We start from the raw sequence: 20,489 nt of genomic DNA on the forward strand, positions 1-20,489 counted from the left end.
TTAAGAAACACATATTTGTGTATCAGAGCATTGCAGTGAGAATAAAGCAAGCGCGCTGTGGGGGTGTCTTCGACGACGTCCGAGCAAAATACGTAAACAGGCGGTTTTTCAAAATTTTTGTCATTCTCACTTATACCACGGTACAGGAAGGATATCCAACGCATCACCATGAGCGCCGCACCAGCTTCTCCAGCCAAGAAAGCCAAGAAGGCAACCAAGCCAAAGGCTCCAGCAGCCCACCCTACTTATGCTGCGATGATTGCTGCAGCTATCACCGCCCTGAAGGAAAGAAATGGTTCTTCAAGAATCGCCATTAAGAAGTACGTCCTGGCTAACTACAAGGTCGCCGATGACAACAAAACCAAAGCCGCATTAAACACTGCACTGAAGAATGGCGTGAAAAAGGAAACACTCAAGGCTGTTAAAGGATCATTCAAGCTCGCAGAAAAGCCCAAGGCAGCCAAGAAAGCCGCACCCAAGAAAGAAAAGAAGCCAAAGAAGGCTGCAGCAGCTAAGCCAAAGAAAGCAAAGAGTCCCAAGAAAGCTAAGAAGCCAGCAGCAGCTAAGAAGCCAGCAGCAGCCAAGCCTAAGAAAGCCAAGACTCCCAAGAAGGCCAAGAAACCAGCAGCTAAAAAACCAGCAGCTAAAAAGCCAGCCACTAAGAAAGCAGCCAAGAAGCCCGCCAAGAAGTAAACACTTCTTATCACCTGGTCATGATTGACCATTTCACCATAAAAGTCCTTATCAGGACTACCCATATCACTCAAAAAGTCCCCGATGATATCTCGAGAATATACGCATTTTATTTCAGCTGAAGCCGTTATCCGGCATTCGCTTTATAGAACGTATTTGCTTATTAAGCACAGGAAATCAATTATTTTATTTTCGATCATAGAAAGCATACTTTCTCAGACCTAATATACAAAAAGTAAAAGTGCTTACACAACCTGTTTACAAGTTTATATAGGTGTCCTTACACACGTAAAACAAACTGATTCTCTCTGGTGTTTATAATCTGCCCGAAAGCTTGGATTTTGGCAGCACCTAACTGTCAATACATTAGGTAAGACAAACTTGACCTCAGGCTGTTGTCATGTCAACTGTTTGATAAGTGAACCAGATCAGGTCAGGCTATTTATTCCTTTGCCTTTGATGAAACGGGTATTGTGTATATGTTCTCTCTGTAAAGTTTTATTGTTAATTAAGCTTTGTGTTTTTACCTGAATAGAATTTCGGTTAACATCTCATGATATAACCGAATAGTTTCATATAGCGTACTACAGAATAAGCCATTAAAAGGTAATTTTATGAATGCCAGCCGCTATACAAATCTGCAGTTAAATTTGTTTTTGTTACCTAAATTAATTTTAATGTGGCGACAACAAAACCACAAATTATTAAAAGATCCTTAAAATCCTGTCTTTTTCTGAAGATAAAATTATCCAATGTTTTCGTTTGTTTATTCTGTTTGGTAAAAGAGTAAACAGCTTACTTATTCCGTCTTCATTTAGGTTTACATTTGATGAAGCGAGTTTCTCACTGTATTTACAAATGTCCACAAAAAGATTGAAAAAAAAAAACAAAAAAAGAAAAAAACAAAAAAAACCCACTTCGTTTAGCATTGAATCTCATGATCGAATTATCATAGGAAACTCTAAGCGTACGCGGGAACAATGTTCATGTTCCGAGAACGTTACAGTTACCGGATCACTAACGACACTGACATTCTCAACTTATTTTCGTTTAACACGGAGAAACTGAATGAATAAAATAGGTAGATACTTTTTCTGACAAACTTCTCACATTCAATACCGTCTTTCCAAATATGAAAGATTTTAAGTATTTATAACGTAATGACAGCTACTGTAACTAAAAAAATCCAGAGATTTATTGATTGCAATTATATTGATATCAGGACATCACCTAACACTTGTGACGAATGCTTAAAAAAGTTTGGAAAGTATTCCGTTTCATCACCTTTGTATTTGATTAAAGGGGGGCCACTCTTGAAATAAAGTAAGCTTAATGGTTGTTGATGTTGGACCGATGCTGTAGCACGACTTGTAGTAATGGCGAGTTGTTTGAAAATATGCTATGTTAACATTTCTTCAAACCTTTCATCAGGATAGTCCGGTAACGCATGTTAAATAGGTTGTGGTCATCAAAGAGTTTTACAAATGGACTTTGGCGTCAAAATATAGACGACGGCATTTCGTAGGAATTCTAAGCCAGATGAATAAAAAAAATGCAATCATATCTTCGTAATTAGACGTGAGAATTATGAGTCAAACAGGTTTCCAAGGTCAACAACGTTTTGCTCATTAGTCTGTTGCTAGATATTCGTTCCATTTCACTTACATCATGACAGAAAAAAAAACATCAAATACACAAAAATCGCATCAACGTAATCGAGTGTGTCGAATGATTATTATTAAATCGAAATCATCATTAAAACGCATTGATCACTGATCATTATATTAAAACAATTATTACATTTCATAAATTTGGTTGTAAACCAAATCTTGCAATTTAAATATTATTATAAATCAATAATGTGTTTTTATTATCATTAATTCAAACTTATGTTGCTGAATAAATAGAACATTTTTATTAATCATTTCCAAAAGTCCTCACCATAATTATTATCAAAACAATTTTCCTACTATCTGGACGTAATACCATTCAGTGGAAATCGACATGACACTAAATTTACCGCAGACCACTTGTTCATTACTGATACATTGTTAACATTTCAAAGCTAGTCCCGACGTCTGAATAGGCTAATTACTAGCTTTATCTACCTGTTAAAAAAACCTAAATGTATTAAGTAAAGTTGTCAGTTAATTCACAGTTATTTCTGTGATATATTGTCCAAGAGATCGATCTGAAAATTATATAAATTGGCTGTAAATCCTGCTCAAAGGATTCCATGGTGCTGTGATTATACCAAGGCAAACATTTTGTTGGACCCTGAAGTTTTACATGTGGATCACAGATTTAGAAAATTATATTTGTATTCCAACCTTTAGTTTAAAACGTAATTGTATATTTCACAAAGCAAACACAGAATTCATATATAATTTCTTAGTAATCAAAAGATTCAGAAATCAGTTGATTAAACTCATACAAATTTGTTTCTAAGCAGAAAATTTAGTGAATAACAGTGATTGATTAAGAAAACATTTATAGTATGGAAAGACAGGAAAAAGTCAATTATGTAATAAAGAGTTGTTGGATTGCATCAACAAAATGAAAGGTAGGAAAATTCTTTATAAAGAAACAAATGGTAAAGTTTCCAATGTTTTGTTTACTAAGAGTTGAGTATTAAATATGATCATCTTCCATTCCTATCGATGTCGTAATATACCATCGTTTAATTAATAACATTCTGATCAGAGATGGACGGCCGTCAGACCTTTTTTTCTGTAAATCAGCTTTCTTTCGCGGCTATCATATTTCGCGTTTTTCATTTCAAAACAAATTTGCAGAAAAAAATGAAAATACATTATAATATATTTCGGGACAAAGTAATTTGTGGAGATAAACTTAGTAAAAAAGTAAATTGCACGCAAGAGATTTTAGTTTACTGTAATGTTTTCATTTTTGATAATCTGAATCACAGCTGTAAATAATAGAACATTTTCGTGATAGTGAAATAAAATCGAACAAATGCGAATAGTTATATTCACGTCTGTTCAATTTTATTCGATGGCAATTTAAATACAGCTGTTTATTTGACAATGGGAAAAAATTAATCACATTGCCCCCAAAACTATCTGGGTAAGAAAAACATCTGTAAATATTTTACAAAATCTGCGAATATTTTCGAACAGACCGAAATAAATAAAAAGCAATTCATAAAATATTTAATTTATGATACTGTATTAATGTATTTTCTATCAAACTTTTAATATCATCATCGTGCACTTTAACAATTAAAATACGAAGGCGATCAATGTTATATAGGTAGACAAATATATACAGCCGAACAATGGACTACTATAATGATATATGCAATTCATAATGAATGGAACAAAACGCCGAGGGTATCATGGAATAGATGAATCGAAAATAGAACAAATGTTACGCCAGAAAAAAATATTCAATCAAAATTTTCACAGGCAGCAAATTTTCCAATCGGTAAATAAGGTAGTGAAATATATTATTTGTGCTGAGTCATAGCAGTGGTTGAAAATATCAAAGAATCGTTTTATGATTTTGTAAGTTGGAAAGCGAATATGAGAAATAACGATTCATGATACGTAATTATATTTGTAGTCCACTAATGTCATTACAGAAATATATATGAAGAAATATGCTTTAGGAAATTATCAGCAAGATAACGAACTAATCCTTGGATCTCACAAGATGGCGCCTGTTTGATATTTGTGTTTCTGTAACCTACTTGTAAAAGCGTTTAACTAATTATCCATATGGACATGATGTGTGTTATACATATCATTCGAAAGAAAAAATGCTGATCTACATGAAAATGTGGAGAAAACATCTTTAGCAAAATGTTTTACAATATAAAAATCCATGTTTATATTGAAAATTCCTCGACAAAAAATCGAATTATCGACAGAAAATTGTAAAAATATACGATTCAGGAGCATATCTAACTTTTCTCGATGAGATATTTCGAATCTCAAGACAAAAACCTAAAAGTTCATATGAAGATGATAAGTGACTATGTTTTATTAAATCAACCAGGAGTTGTTAAAGTTGGGTTAAGAAACACATATTTGTGTATCAGAGCATTGCAGTGAGAATAAAGCAAGCGCGCTGTGGGGGTGTCTTCGACGACGTCCGAGCAAAATACGTAAACAGGCGGTTTTTCAAAATTTTTGTCATTCTCACTTATACCACGGTACAGGAAGGATATCCAACGCATCACCATGAGCGCCGCACCAGCTTCTCCAGCCAAGAAAGCCAAGAAGGCAACCAAGCCAAAGGCTCCAGCAGCCCACCCTACTTATGCTGCGATGATTGCTGCAGCTATCACCGCCCTGAAGGAAAGAAATGGTTCTTCAAGAATCGCCATTAAGAAGTACGTCCTGGCTAACTACAAGGTCGCCGATGACAACAAAACCAAAGCCGCATTAAACACTGCACTGAAGAATGGCGTGAAAAAGGAAACACTCAAGGCTGTTAAAGGATCATTCAAGCTCGCAGAAAAGCCCAAGGCAGCCAAGAAAGCCGCACCCAAGAAAGAAAAGAAGCCAAAGAAGGCTGCAGCAGCTAAGCCAAAGAAAGCAAAGAGTCCCAAGAAAGCTAAGAAGCCAGCAGCAGCTAAGAAGCCAGCAGCAGCCAAGCCTAAGAAAGCCAAGACTCCCAAGAAGGCCAAGAAACCAGCAGCTAAAAAACCAGCAGCTAAAAAGCCAGCCACTAAGAAAGCAGCCAAGAAGCCCGCCAAGAAAGTAAACACTTCTTATCACCTGGTCATGATTGACCATTTCACCATAAAAGTCCTTATCAGGACTACCCATATCACTCAAAAAGTCCCCGATGATATCTCGAGAATATACGCATTTTATTTCAGCTGAAGCCGTTATCCGGCATTCGCTTTATAGAACGTATTTGCTTATTAAGCACAGGAAATCAATTATTTTATTTTCGATCATAGAAAGCATACTTATTCAGACCTAATATACAAAAAGTAAAAGTGCTTACACAACCTGTCTACAAGTTTATATAGGTGTCCTTACACACGTAAAACAAACTGATTCTCTCTGGTGTTTATAATCTGCCCGAAAGCTTGGATTTTGGCAGCACCTAACTGTCAATACATTAGGTAAGACAAACTTGACCTCAGGCTGTTGTCATGTCAACTGTTTGATAAGTGAACCAGATCAGGTCAGGCTATTTATTCCTTTGCCTTTGATGAAACTGGTATTGTGTATATGTTCTCTCTGTAAAGTTTTATTGTTAATTAAGCTTTGTGTTTTTACCTGAATAGAATTTCGGTTAACATCTCATGATATAACCGAATAGTTTCATATAGCGTACTACAGAATAAGCCATTAAAAGGTACTTTTATGAATGCCAGCCGCTATACAAATCTGCAGTTAAATTTGTTTTTGTTACCTAAATTAATTCTAATTTGGCGACAACAAAACCACAAATTATTAAAAGATCCTTAAAATCCTGTCTTTTTCTGAAGATAAAATTTTCCAATGTTTTCGTTTGTTTATTCTGTTTGGTAAAAGAGTCAACAGCTTACTTATTCCGTCTTCATTAAGGTTTACATTTGATGAAGCGAGTTTCTCACTGTATTTACAAATTGAAAACAAAAACAAAAAACAAAAACCCCCACTTCGTTTAGCATTCAATCTCATGATCGAATTATCATAGGAAACTCTAAGCGTACGCGGGAACAAAGTTCATGTTCCGAGAACGTAACAGTTACCGGATCACTAACGACACTGACATTCTCAACTTATTTTCGTTTAACACGGAGAAACTGAATGAATAAAATAGGTAGATACTTTTTCTGACAAACTTCTCACATTCAATACCGTCTTTCCAAATATGAAAGATTTTAAGTATTTATAACGTAATGACAGCTACTGTAACTAAAAGATTAGTATAATGTATCCTGGAGGTATAATCTCCACAAGTTTGATGTTAAACTTACAAATTATTTCAGTATTAAATGTCAAAAGACTGTCCCGCGGTGATCTAAATTAGGCAGTCTGAATGAAGCCGACAGTCTTGACTAAATAGCTTCGGGGCGTTATTATGTTGGAGTGTGTCGGACAAATGGTTAGACAGGCTAGTGTAAACAAAAGGTAGAGATAGTGCCCGGTGTGTCTCAGAGGTTATACTGACTCTTAGCTAAACCATAATGTCTAAGTCTGGTGTCAGGGCCAGAGTGCCTCGGCCCTGACACCAGATATCGGGCAGATTATAAACACCAGAGAGAATCAGTTTGTTTTACGTGTGTAAGGACACCTATATAAACTTGTAAACAGGTTGTGTAAGCACTTTTACTTTTTGTATATTAAGGTCTGAATAAGTATGCTTTCTATGATCGAAAATAGAATAATTGATTCCCTGTGCGTAATAAGCAAATATGTTGTAGATATCTATAAATAGAATGCCGGGTAACGACTTCAGCTGAAATAAAATGCGTATATTCTCGAGATATCATCGGGGACTTTTTGAGTGATATGGGTAGTCCTGATAAGGACTTTTATGGTGAAATGGTCAATCATGACCAGGTGATGAGAAGTGTTTACTTCTTAGCAGCTGCAATCATCGCAGCATAGGTAGGGTGGGCTGCTGGAGCCTTTGGCTTGGTGGCCTTCTTGGCTTTCTTGGCTGGAGAAGCTGGTGCGGCGCTCATGGTGATGCGTTGGGTACCCTTCCAGTATTGTGGTACAAGTGAAAATGGCAAATTTTGAAAAACCGCCTAATTACTTACTTTGCTCGGACGTCGTCGAAGACATCCCCTCGGCCCAGTTGGTTTCTGCTCGCTGTTATGTTGCCATACAGAAATATGTGTTTCTACATCCAACTTTAAACATATATTGTAAAATAGATAAAAACTGCCAACATTTTAACTTCACATCACATAAAAGATGAGTGGTTTGATATTAAGAATAGCTCAATGAGAAAATTAAAATACAAATACAATTAATGTTTTTTTCGATATTTTCCGTTGATAATGTTATTCAAGTTCGCGGAACATTTTGTATTTGAATACAAATATAGTATTGAAAATGAGCAAATATTGTTTTTTGCTACACAAATCAGGTATTATAACCGTCTTTATAATCATAAACTTGTCGATAAAGATGGACACACAAACACAAACTTCGGATAAGCGCCATTTTGTGCAGCCGTCTAGCGGCCCTAATCCTCGATCTTGGATATGTATACTAACATGACCAATGTAATTTGTAAAATACTCTTTTAGTCATGTTATAGTAGAATTAAATATCAGTTACAAATTATTGTCAGTTATACTAATATTTCATTGAATTTATAGGTGTTTAAAAGTGTATAATGTCACGAGTATATCACATTAAGGACGTGTACAGGTACATATATGTAGATCTCACTTTTATTAAATGGTTTAAAAAAGTTGTTGCTGTCATTGTTTTTGTATAATTTGACATTCTTAAAGACATATTATATCCTTTAAAAATACATACCTGCCAACTTTCATAAAATGCAATGCGGGAGAAAGCGCGTTAGCGAAATTTTCAACAGTCCAACTGGGGCGATATTTGTCAATAAATAAACTTATTGAAATAAATTCAAAATTGTTTTTTTGTATGCAGTAATCTGTCCTAGTTGTCTTCCTTACTACATGGACCAATATTCCACAACAGCATACGGATAAGAAGAAAAGCAAATATATTGCATGCCAGATAAAGAAATAGATGCAGTACTCTAAATAATGATTTCTTCCGCTCTAATTTAATAAATTACCAGCAATGCCAATGTGGGCATCCCACTGAGGATGCCCACCACTTCTTCTATACATGTAATAATTACGCTGACCAGAGAATACAATTATTTCTAACATTATTTAGACATGCAGCTACTACTACATTGAAGTCCAGATTTATCTCTTGAAGATAGCATTACAATAGACATAATTGGACATAACCTATATAGTTATCGCTGAAATTATATTTGATCTCCTGTATCTCGAGTGTCTATTCTTACTCTTTTGATATGAAAAAAACCTATCAAAGTGACCCCCCTCCCCCAAATTTAATAATAAAAAAACATCTGTTGGTGCCGGATCCCGGTGACGGGAAGGATATGTTTGTCTGATCCTAAGATCTCAATAGAATTCAGCTATTTTTGTGACATGAATGCACCGTGGAGAAGGTTAACGGAATCGGGGTGCGCAGAAGGTGGGCGCTGAGGCGGCATTGGGCGGGGGAGGGGCCTCGAAGCGAGAGAATGGCCGACGGTAGTTGTTTACATTTTTTCATACGCATACGCGGCACTCCAGGCCATGACGTCACATCACGTCAACAAATGGCGCGAAATCAAAAGACTTGCATACGCGGCACTCCAGGCCTTGCATGGACACAGAGAAATCCGAATCTTTGAGCTCATTTCTTTGAGTTTATGCTAGACAATTATTATATCATACACTTTTATAGTTTAAAGTACGACGTCCTTTTATTTCTAAATTATGTCTTCTACATGAAATAGAAAATAAAATAAACAAGTAGTGCTTCGCTCTTCCAATTCCGTGCATGATTCATATTATGGTTGTAACTTGGAAAAAAAAGGTAGGTATCGTTTGTTAGTCGTTATTTTGTTTTCTCTATCTCCCCCCACCCCCCACCCCCAGGGTGCATTGCCCACAATTTCATGAATGTGGGGACACAATGAACCCTTTTCTTCGAAAAGTATGACGTTACGCTCCCAAACACATGACGTCACAATCAATACCTACCCGGAAGGGCAGATAACACTAATATGCAAATACAGAATAGCCCTTCCCTAGTATGACCCATCCCACGACTACATACATGTATCTTTTTGTGATTTTGGACCACGCCTACCCTTGTGATTATGTACTCATGGGCTTGATATCTGTACCAATATGTCAAAAGGATGATGGAAAATACATTTATATGGCAGTGACGTCACAACTGCCCCCCCCCCGTTCCCCAGGGCGGGGGGGGGGGGGCAGGGAGGGCAACTGCCCCCCCCCGTTCCCCAGGACGGGGGAGGGGGGGGGGGGGCAAACATGTCTTTTTGCCCCCCCCCCCCCCCCATTTTCGCCGACTGAAATTTTCTAAAAATGCTTATTTGAAAGAAAAAAAGGGTCCTCCTACACATTTTTTCGTACTTCATTCTAGAAAATTTTCCGCTGCGCTGCGCATTTCCTAAAACGTTCAAGCACATAATGTCAAACCTTAAATAGTGAAAATTCAATACACACAAACTAGACTAAAAATGTCCATCAAGGGATTCTATGAACTATTTAAAAATGTCTCTTAAAAGATCAATTTGTTTATATGTCTTAGCGAGACAATAAATTCATTTTTTATGTTACACAACAATGTGCCGATGGTGTGAAGCCGGTATATTCAGATCGAGTAGGGTTGCATAATGTTATGACGACACAATTATCATTTCTAAATGCAGGTAGCTTTAAATCGAAAAATTACCATGTTAAGAACGCTTTATAATCATTAAACTTTATCGGAAAACTCATCTCAGCCATTCTAAATCGTAATTTTTTTCCCGGGGGAGACCCCCGGACCCCCCTAACACCAAATTCTCAAGCCTTTGGGCGCTCGCAAATTCATCAAAATGCATCGTAAAAATCATCTAAGCCATTCTAAATCGTAATTTTTTTCCCGGGGGAGACCCCGGACCCTACTAACACCAAATTCTCACGCCTTTGGGCGCTCGCAAATTCATCAAAATGCATCGTAAAACTCATATAAGCCATTCTAAATCGTAATTTTTTCCCGGGGGAGACCCCCCAAACACCAAAATCTCGCGCTGTCGGGCGATCGCAAAATCATCAAAATACATAAAACTCATCCCGGGGGTCACCCTCAGACCCCTAATAAAACACCAAAATCTCGCGCTTTCGACGCTCACACGCTAATTCGGCCAATTTGCGTATTTGTTAATTTCCTTTTAGCGACCCCACTGTCTATAAATGTGTACAAGGATTAAATTTAGTGATATATGAAAAATGTACATAAAGCGTATATTATATGGTTGGGAGTTGAATTAATCTCCTCCTGTAGGTGTGGCGGGGGGGGGGGGGGTTACAAAATATTAAGGACCTTTGCCCCCCATGACGTTTCATCTTCCTACGCCACTGTAGACCGTAACATCAGACTACCTAATGTTATGTTGGTTTTAAATCTCATTGCACAGACATCCGAAAGGCTTAACGAGATGTAATTAAATCCGCAATTACTCCAAAACAAATAAAAACGATCTTTATTGACAATGGTATTGTCTTTTAATTCAGCGTGTGAGCATAATGACTGTCTGGCTGTGTTCTGTTGTAAATTCTTCAAGGCCAATTACGCATCCTACAGGACAATAGCAATAGTGAATATGAAAAACCAAAGTAACATAATATTCTGTACAATTAAAAAATAGTGTGTAGCAATACGTAAATTACTGATACAGACAGAAAGAGCAACAGATTATCTTCCAAAGCCAGAGCTAGATATGAGGTTAGTGCATCCAAACGACACAACATGAAAGATGCTCCACCGCCGACAGAGCATAAATGATATTCATAATTTGAACAATAATTTATGTTTAATCGTGTATATATATGTATAATAAACACAAAAATAATTTGTTTCGCCTTTGGTGCATGCGCAATCAGTACTTCATTCCATATATGATATAGTGACACGGATATTTTTCGGGAAGCAATTAATTATTTTTCATATTTTTAACTTGAAGTAAAATTAGAAGCTCAAACTTTCCAATGGTGGTAATGGTGTAAAATAAGTAACTTTTGTAACTGAAGAAAAATACCAAATCGTCTGCTCCTGTTTTTGATAGTGAAAAAACAACATTTGTCAGCGGTGGAGCATCTTTATAACGTTAACATACTATTATTACATTCATAACCCACGTCCGCGGCTCTACTAGGATAACTGGGCCCAGATTCGTCAATTTTCCATACATTTAAGGAATTCCTTAACTTGAATTCAACATAGGAAAGTATTACAGAAATTCAAAAAAAATCCTTAAGTTAAGAAGACTTTCTTAAAAAATGTAATCCTTTCACTCTTTAGAGTTCCTTGTCACCATACATGCATGCTTCTTGTCGTACCTTGTTACCATGCGTCTTTGCCATCACTTGTTACCATACCACTTTGTCGTTCCTTGTTACCATGCCACTTTGTCGTCCCTTGTTACCATGCCACTTTGTCGTCCCTTGTTACCATGTCTCTTTGTCGTCCCTTGTTACCATGCCTCTTTGTCGTCCCTTGTTACCATGCCTCTTTGTCGTTCCTTGTTACCATGCCTCTTTGTCGTCCCTTGTTACCATGCCTCTTTGTCGTCCCTTGTTACCATGCCTCTTTGTCGTCCCTTGTTACCATGCCTCTTTGTCGTTCCTTGTTACCATGCCTCTTTGTCGTCCCTTGTTACCATGCCTCTTTGTCGTCCCTTGTTACCATGCCTCTTTGTCGTCCCTTGTTACCATGCCTCTTTGTCGTCCCTTGTTACCATGCCTCTTTTGTCATTCCTTGTTACCATGCTTCTTTGACGTCCCTTGTTATCATGCTTCTTTGTCGTCCCTTGTTACCATGCCTCTTTGGCGTCCCTTGTTACCATGCCATTTTGTCGTTCCTTGTTACCATGCCTCTTTGTCGTCCTTTGTTACCATGCCAGTTTGTCGTCCCTTGTTACCATGCCTCTTTGACGTCCCTTGTTACCATGCCTCTTTGTCGTCCCTTGTTACCATGCCTCTTTGTCGTCCTTTGTTACTTTGTTACCATGCCAGTTTGTCGTCCCTTGTTACCATGCCTCTTTGTCGTCCCTTGTTACCATGCCTCTTTGTCGTCCCTTGTTACCATGCCTCTTTGTTGTCCCTTGTTACCATGCCACTTTGTTGTTCCTTGTTACCATGCCTCTTTGTTGTCCCTTGTTACCATGACTCTTTTTGTTACTTGTTACCATGTCTCTTTGTCGTCTCTTTTTACCATGTCTCTTTGTCGTCCCTTGTTACCATGCCTATTTACCGTCCCTTGTTACCATGCCTCTTTGTTGTCCCTTGTTACCATGCCTCTTTGTTGTCCCTTGTTACCATGCCACTTTGTCGTCCTTTGTTACCATGCCGGTTTGTCGTTCCTTGTTACCATGTCTCTTTGTCGTCCCTTGTTGCCATGCCTCTTTGTCGTCCCTTGTTACCATGCCTATTTACTGCCCTTGTTACCATGTCTCTTTGTCGTTCCTTGTTACCATGCCTCTTTGTCGTCCTTTGTTACCATGCCGGTTTGTCGTCCTTTGTTACCATGCCGGTTTGTCGTTCCTTGTTACCATGTCTCTTTGTCGTCCCTTGTTGCCATGCCTCTTTGTCGTCCCTTGTTACCATGCTTCTTTGTCGTCCCTTGTTACCATGCCTCTTTGTCCTCTCTTGTTACCATGCCTCTTTGTCGTCCCTTGTTACCATGCCACTTTGTCGTCCCTTGTTACCATGCCACTATGTCGTTCCTTGTTACCATGTCTCTTTGTCGTCCCTTGTTACCATGCCTATTTACCGTCCCTTGTTACCATGCCTCTTTGTCGTCCCTTGTTACCATGCCACTTTGTTGTCCCTTGTTACCATGCCACTTTGTCGTCCCTTGTTACCATGCCTCTTTGTCGTCCCTTGTTACCATGCCTCTTTGTCGTTCCTTGTTACCATGCCTCTTTGTCGTCCCTTGTTACCATGCCTCTTTGTCGTCCCTTGTTACCATGCCTCTTTGTCGTCCCTTGTTACCATGTCTTTGTTCTTGTTACCATGCCTCTTTTTCCTCTCTTGTTACCATGCCTCTTTGTCGTCCCTTGTTACCATGCCTCTTTGTTGTCCCTTGTTACCATGCCTCTTTTTTGTTCCTTGTTACCATGTCTCTTTGTCGTCCCTTGTTACCATGCCTATTTATCCGTCCCTTGTTACCATGCCTCTTTGTCGTCCCTTGTTACCATGCCTCTTTGTTGTCCCTTGTTACCATGCCTCTTTTTTGTTCCTTGTTACCATGTCTCTTTGTCGTCCCTTGTTACCATGCCTATTTACCGTCCCTTGTTACCATGTCTCTTTGTCGTCCCTTGTTACCATGCCTCTTTGTCGTCCCTTGTTACCATGCCTCTTTGTCGTTCCATGTTACCATGTCTCTTTGTCGTCCCTTGTTACCATGCTCTCTTTGTCGTCCCTTGTTACCATGCCTCTTTGTCGTCCCTTGTTACCATGCCTCTTTGTCGTCCCTTGTTACCATGCCTCTTTTGTCGTCCCTTGTTACCATGCCTCTTTGTCGTCCCTTGTTACCATGCCTCTTTGTCGTCCCTTGTTACCATGCCTCTTTGTCGTCCCTTGTTACCATGCCTCTTTGTCGTCCCTTGTTACCATGCCTCTTTGTCGTCCCTTGTTACCATGCCTCTTTGTCGTCCCTTGTTACCATGCCTCTTTGTCGTTCCTTGTTACCATGCCTCTTTGTCGTCCCTTGTTACCATGCCTATTTGTCGTCCCTTGTTACCCATGCCTCTTTGTCGTCCCTTGTTACCATGCCTCTTTGTCGTCCCTTGTTACCATGCCTCTTTGTCGTCCCTTGTTACCATGCCTCTTTGTCGTCCCTTGTTACCATGCCTCTTTGTCGTCCCTTGTTACCATGCCTCTTTGTCGTCCCTTGTTACCATGTCTCTTTGTCGTCCCTTGTTACCATGCCTCTTTGTCGTCCCTTGTTACCATGCCTCTTTGTCGTCCTTGTTACCATGCCTATTTGTTCCCTTGTTACCATGCCTCTTTGTCGTCCCTTGTTACCATGCCTGTCTCTTTGTCGTCCCTTGTTACCATGTCTCTTTGTCGTCCCTTGTTACCATGCCTCTTTTTTCGTTCCTTGTTACCATGCCCTATTTCGTCCCTTGTTACCATGCCTCTTTGTCGTCCCTTGTTACCATGCTCTTTGTCGTCCCTTGTTACCATGCCTCTTTGTCGTCCCTTGTTACCATGCCTCTTTGTCGTCCCTTGTTACCATGCCTCTTTGTTGTTCCTTGTTACCATCTCTTTGTCGTCCCTTGTTACCATGCTCTTTTTTGTCCCTTGTTACCATGTCTCCTTTGTCGTCCCTTGTTACCATGCCTCTTTGTCGTCCCTTGTTACCATGCTTCTTTGTCGTTCCTTGTTACCATGCCTCTTTGTCGTCCCTTGTTACCATGCCACTTTGTCGTTCCTTGTTACCATCCTCTTTTGTCCCTTGTTACCATGCCACTTTGTCGTTCCTTGTTACCATGCCTCTTTGTCGTCCCTTGTTACCATGCCTCACTTTGTCGTCCCTTGTTACCATGCCACTTTGTCGTTCCTTGTTACCATGCCTCTTTGTCGTCCCTTGTTACCATGCCACTTTTGTTGTCGTCCTTGTTACCATGCCATTGTCTTTCTTTGTCGTCCCTTGTTACCATGCCACTTTGTCGTCCCTTGTTACCATGCCACTTTGTACCCGCCCTCCCTTGTTTTGTTTCAGTACTCTCCCCTACCCCAGCCCTCCTCCTTGTTATGTTTCATTACCTCTTCTCCCCTACCTTGCCCTCCCTTGTTATGTTTCAATACCTCTCCCCTACCCTTGCCCTCCTTGTTATGTTTCAGTACCTCTCGGCCCTACCCGCCTTCCCCTCACTCTAGTTATGTTTCATATACCTCAAACCCTACCTCGCCCTCACCTTGTTATGTTTCAATACCTCACCCTACCACCACCCTCCCTTGTTATGTTTCATATACCTCAACCCTACCCCAACCCTCCCTTGTTATGTTCAATACCTCTCCCCCTACCCTTGCCCTCCCTTGTTAAGTTTCAATACCTCACTCCCCTACCCTGCCCTCCCCTTACCTATGTTTCAATACCTCTCCCCTACCCTGCCCCTCCATTTATGTTATTTCAATACCTCTCCCCCTACCCCGCTCCTCCCTTGTTATGTTTCAATACCTCTCCCCTACCTCGCCCTCCCTTGTTATGTTTCAATACCTCTCCCCTACCCTGCCCTCCCTTGTTATGTTTCAATACCTCACCCCTACCCCGCCCTCCCTTGTTATGTTTCAATACCTCACCCCTACCCCGCCCTCCCTTGTTATGTTTCAATACCTCTCCCCTACCCCCCGCCCTCCCTTGTTATGTTTCAATACCTCTCCCCTACCCCGCCCTCCCTTGTTATGTTTCAATACCTCTCCCCTACCCCGCCCTCCCTTGTTATGTTTCAATACCTCACCCCTACCCTGCCCTCCCTTGTTATGTTTCAATACCTCTCCCCTACCCCGCCCTCCCTTGTTATGTTTCAATACCTCACCCCTACCCCGCCCTCCCTTGTTATGTTTCAATACCTCTCCCCTACCCTGCCCTCCCTTGTTATGTTTCAATACCTCACCCCTACCCCGCCCTCCCTTGTTATGTTTCAATACCTCTCCCCTACCCTGCCCTTCCTTGTTATGTTTCAATACCTCACCCCTACCCCGCCCTCCCTTGTTATGTTTCAATACCTCTCCCCTACCCCGCCCTCCCTTGTTATGTTTCAATACCTCACCCCTACCCCGCCCTCCCTTGTTATGTTTCAATACCTCACCCCTACCTACCCCCTACCCCCCCCTGCCCTCCCTTGTTATGTTTCAATACCTCTCCCCTACCCTGCCCTCAGCCCTCCCTTGTTATGTTTTCAATAACCTCTACCCTACCCCGCCCATCCCTTGTTATGTTTCTATACCTCACCCTACCCCCCTCTCCCCTTGTTATGTTTCAATACCTCACCCCTACCCAGCCACTGCCCTTGTTATGTTTTATATACCTCTACCCCTACCCTGCCCTCCCTTGTTATGTTTTCAATACCTCAACTCCCCTACCTACCCGCCATACCTTTCATCCCTTGTTATGTTTCAATACCTCTCCCTACTCACCGCCCTCCTTGTTATGTTTCAATACCTCTCCCCTACCCCACCCTCCCTTGTTATGTTTCAATACCTCACCCCTACCCCGCCCTCCCTTGTTATGTTTCAATACCTCTCCCCTAACCCAGCCCTCCCTTGTTATGTTTCAATACCTCTACCCCTACCCCGCCCTCCCTTGTTATGTTTCAATACCTCACCCCCTACCTCGCCCTACCCTTGTTATGTTTCAATACCTCACCCCTACCCCACCCTCCCTTGTTATGTTTCAATATACCTTCTCCCCTACCCACCCTCCCTTGTTATTGTTTCAATACCTCACCCCTACCCCGCCCTCCCTTGTTATGTTTCAATACCTCTCCCCTACCCTGCCCTCCCTTGTTATGTTTCAATACCTCTCCCCTACCCCGCCCTCCCTTGTTATGTTTCAATACCTCACCCCTACCCCGCCCTCCCTTGTTATGTTTCAATACCTCTCCCCTACCCCGCCCTCCCTTGTTATGTTTCAATACCTCACCCCTACCCCGCCCTCCCTTGTTATGTTTCAATACCTCACCCCTACCCCGCCCTCCCTTGTTATGTTTCAATACCTCTCCCCTACCCCGCCCTCCCTTGTTATGTTTCTATACCTCACCCCTACCCCACCCTCCCTTGTTATGTTTCAATACCTCACCCCTACCCCGCCCTCCCTTGTTATGTTTCAATACCTCACCCCTACCCCGCCCTCCCTTGTTATGTTTCAATACCTCACCCCTACCCCACCATGATACCATCCCTTGTTATGTTTCTATACCTCACCTACCCCGCCCTCCCTTGTTATGTTTCAATACCTCACCCCTACCCCGCCCTCCCTTGTTATGTTTCAATACCTCCCCCTACCCCGCCCTCCCTTGTTATGTTTCAATACTCTTCCCCTACCCACCCCGCCCTCCCTTGTTATGTTTTCAATACCTCACCCCTACCCGGCCCCTACCCTTGTTATGTTTCAATAACCTCTCCCCTACCCCCCTCGCCCTCCCTTGTTATGTTTTCTATACCTCTTCCCTACCTCGCCCCTCCCTTGTTATGTTTCAATACCTCACCCCTACCCCCTTGCTCCCTTGTTTTATGTTTTCAATACCTCACCCCTACCCCGACCCTCCCTGTGTTATGTTTCAATACCTCACCCTACCCCCCCCACCTCCCTTGTTATGTTTCAATACCTCTCCCCTACCCCACTCTCCCTTGTTATGTTTCAATACCTCACCCTACCCCACCCTTCCCTTGTTATGTTTCAATACCTCACCCCTAACCCTACCCCGCCCTCCCTTGTTATGTTTCAATACCTCTCCCCTACCCACCCTCCCTTGTTATGTTTCAATACCTCACCCCCCTTACCCCGCCCTCCCTTGTTATGTTTCAATACCTCACCCCCTACCACGGTCCCCTCCCTTGTTATTTCCAATACCTCCCCTTGTTATGTTTCGAATATGTGATTTACACTCTCCCCTACCCCGCCCCTCCCCTTGTTATGTTTCAATACCTCTCCCTTACCCGCCCTCCCTTGTTATGTTTCAATACCTCCCCCCTACCCCGCCCTCCCTTGTTATGTTTCAATACCTCTCCCCTACACCCCCCTCCCTTGTTATGTTTCAATACCTCACCCCTACCCCCCGCCCTCCTTGTTATGTTTCAATACTCTCCCCTACCCCTCTCCTTGTTATGTTTTTCAATACCTCACCCCTACCCCACCCTCCCTTGTTATGTTTCAATACCTCACCCTACCTCACTCTCCCTTGTTATGTTTCAATACCTCTCCCCTACCCCGCCCTCCCTTGTTATGTTTCAATACCTCTCCCCTACCCTGCCCTCCCTTGTTATGTTTCAATACCTCACCCGCCCGCCCTTCCTATGTTTCAATGTTTCAATACCCTCTACCCCTACCCCTACCCGTTCACTCCCTTGTTATGTTTCAATACCTCACCCCTACCCCGCCCTCCCTTGTTATGTTTTCAATACCTACCCCCCCCCTCCCTCCTTGTTATGTTTCAATACCTCACCCCTACCCCGCCCTCCCTTGTTATGTTTCTCAATACCTCACCCCTACCCCCCCCTCCCTTGTTATGTTTCAATAAACCTCACCCTACCCCGCCCTCCCTTGTTATGTTTCTATACCTTCCACCCTACCTCGCCCTCCCTTGTTATGTTTCAATACCTCACCCCTACCCCGCCCTCCCTTGTTATGTTTCAATACCTCTCCCCTACCCCGCCCTCCCTTGTTATGTTTCAATACCTCCCACGCCCCTCTAACCTCAAAACCTAAATCCGCCCCTGAATACCTCACCCCTACCCCACCCTCCCTTGTTATGTTTCTATACTTCACCACTATCCTACCCTCCCTTGTTATGTTTCTATACCTCTCCCTTCCTTGTTACATGTATGTTTCAATACCTCTCCCCTACCCCGCCCTCCCTTGTTATGTTTCAATACCTCACCCTACCCCGCCCTTCCTTGTTATGTTTCAATACCTCTCCCCTACCCCGCCCTCCCTTGTTATGTTTCAATACCTCTCCCCTACCCCGCCCTCCCTTGTTATGTTTCAATACCTCTCCCCTACCCCGCCCTCCCTTGTTATGTTTCAATACCTCTCCCCTACCCCGCCCTCCCTTGTTATGTTTCAATACCTCACCCCTACCCCACTCTCCCTTGTTATGTTTCAATACCTCTCCCCTACCCCACCCTCCCTTGTTATGTTTCAATACCTCACCCCTACCCCGCCCTCCCTTGTTATGTTTCAATACCTCACCCCTACCCCGCCCTCCCTTGTTATGTTTCAATACCTCTCCCCTACCCCGCCCTCCCTTGTTATGTTCCCCTACCCCGCCCTCCCTTGTTATGTTCTGATATCCTCACCTTCCCCACCCTCCCTTGTTATGTTTCAATACCTCACCCCTACCCCGCCCTCCCTTGTTATGTTTCAATACCTCACCCCTACCCCGCCCTCCCTTGTTATGTTTCAATACCTCACCCCTACCCCGCCCTCCCTTGTTATGTTTCAATACCTCACCCCTACCCCGCCCTCCCTTGTTATGTTTCAATACCTCACCCCTACCCCGCCCACCCTTGTTTATGTTTCAATACCTCACCCTACCCGCCCTCCCTTGTTATGTTTCAATACCTCACCCCTACCCCGCCCTCCCTTGTTATGTTTCTATACTTCACCCCTACCCCACTCTCCCTTGTTATGTTTCAATACCTCACCCCTACCCCACCCTCCCTTGTTATGTTTCAATACCTCACCCCTACCCCACCCTCCCTTGTTATGTTTCAATACTTCACCCCTACCCCACTCTCCCTTGTTATGTTTCAATACCTCACCCCTACCCCACCCTCCCTTGTTATGTTTCTATACTTCACCCCTACCCCACTCTCCCTTGTTATGTTTCAATACCTCACCCCTACCCCACCCTCCCTTGTTATGTTTCAATACCTCTCCCCTACCCCACCCTCCCTTGTTATGTTTCGATACTTCACCCCTCCCCACCCTCCCTTGTTATGTTCTATACTCTCCCTTCCCCCCCCCCCTTGTTATGTTTCTATACTTCACCTACCCCCACCCTCCCTTGTTATGTTTCTATATCTCTCCCCTTCCCCACCCTCCCTTGTTATGTTTCAATACCTCACCCCTACCCCACCCTCCCTTGTTATGTTTCAATACCTCACCCCTACCCCGGCCTCCCTTGTTATGTTTCAATACCTCTCCCCTACCTCGCCCTCCCTTGTTATGTTTCAATACCTCTCCTACCTCCTTCCCTTGTTATGTTTCAATACCTCTCCCCTTCCCCACCCTCCCTTGTTATGTTTCTATACTTCACCCCTACCCCACCCTCCCTTGTTATGTTTCTATACTTCACCCCTA

General features: G+C 42.2%; 2 protein-coding genes across 2 annotated transcripts; both read left to right on the forward strand.

Annotated features, from left to right (window-relative positions):
• Positions 1–757, forward strand: LOC138319979 (histone H1-delta-like). The gene has a single exon (XM_069263084.1). It carries the CDS (start codon positions 169–171, stop codon positions 691–693), a length of 525 nt encoding a protein of 174 aa, XP_069119185.1. The 5' UTR covers positions 1–168; the 3' UTR covers positions 694–757.
• Positions 758–4,730: 3,973 nt separating this feature from the next.
• Positions 4,731–5,546, forward strand: LOC138319564 (histone H1-delta-like). The gene has a single exon (XM_069262716.1). The coding sequence runs from the start codon at positions 4,899–4,901 to the stop codon at positions 5,544–5,546; it is 648 nt and encodes a 215-aa protein (XP_069118817.1). The 5' UTR covers positions 4,731–4,898.
• Positions 5,547–20,489: the final 14,943 nt, after the last annotated feature.

Source organism: Argopecten irradians, chromosome 3, assembly GCF_041381155.1.
Source record: "Argopecten irradians isolate NY chromosome 3, Ai_NY, whole genome shotgun sequence".
Lineage (NCBI taxonomy): Eukaryota > Metazoa > Mollusca > Bivalvia > Pectinida > Pectinidae > Argopecten > Argopecten irradians.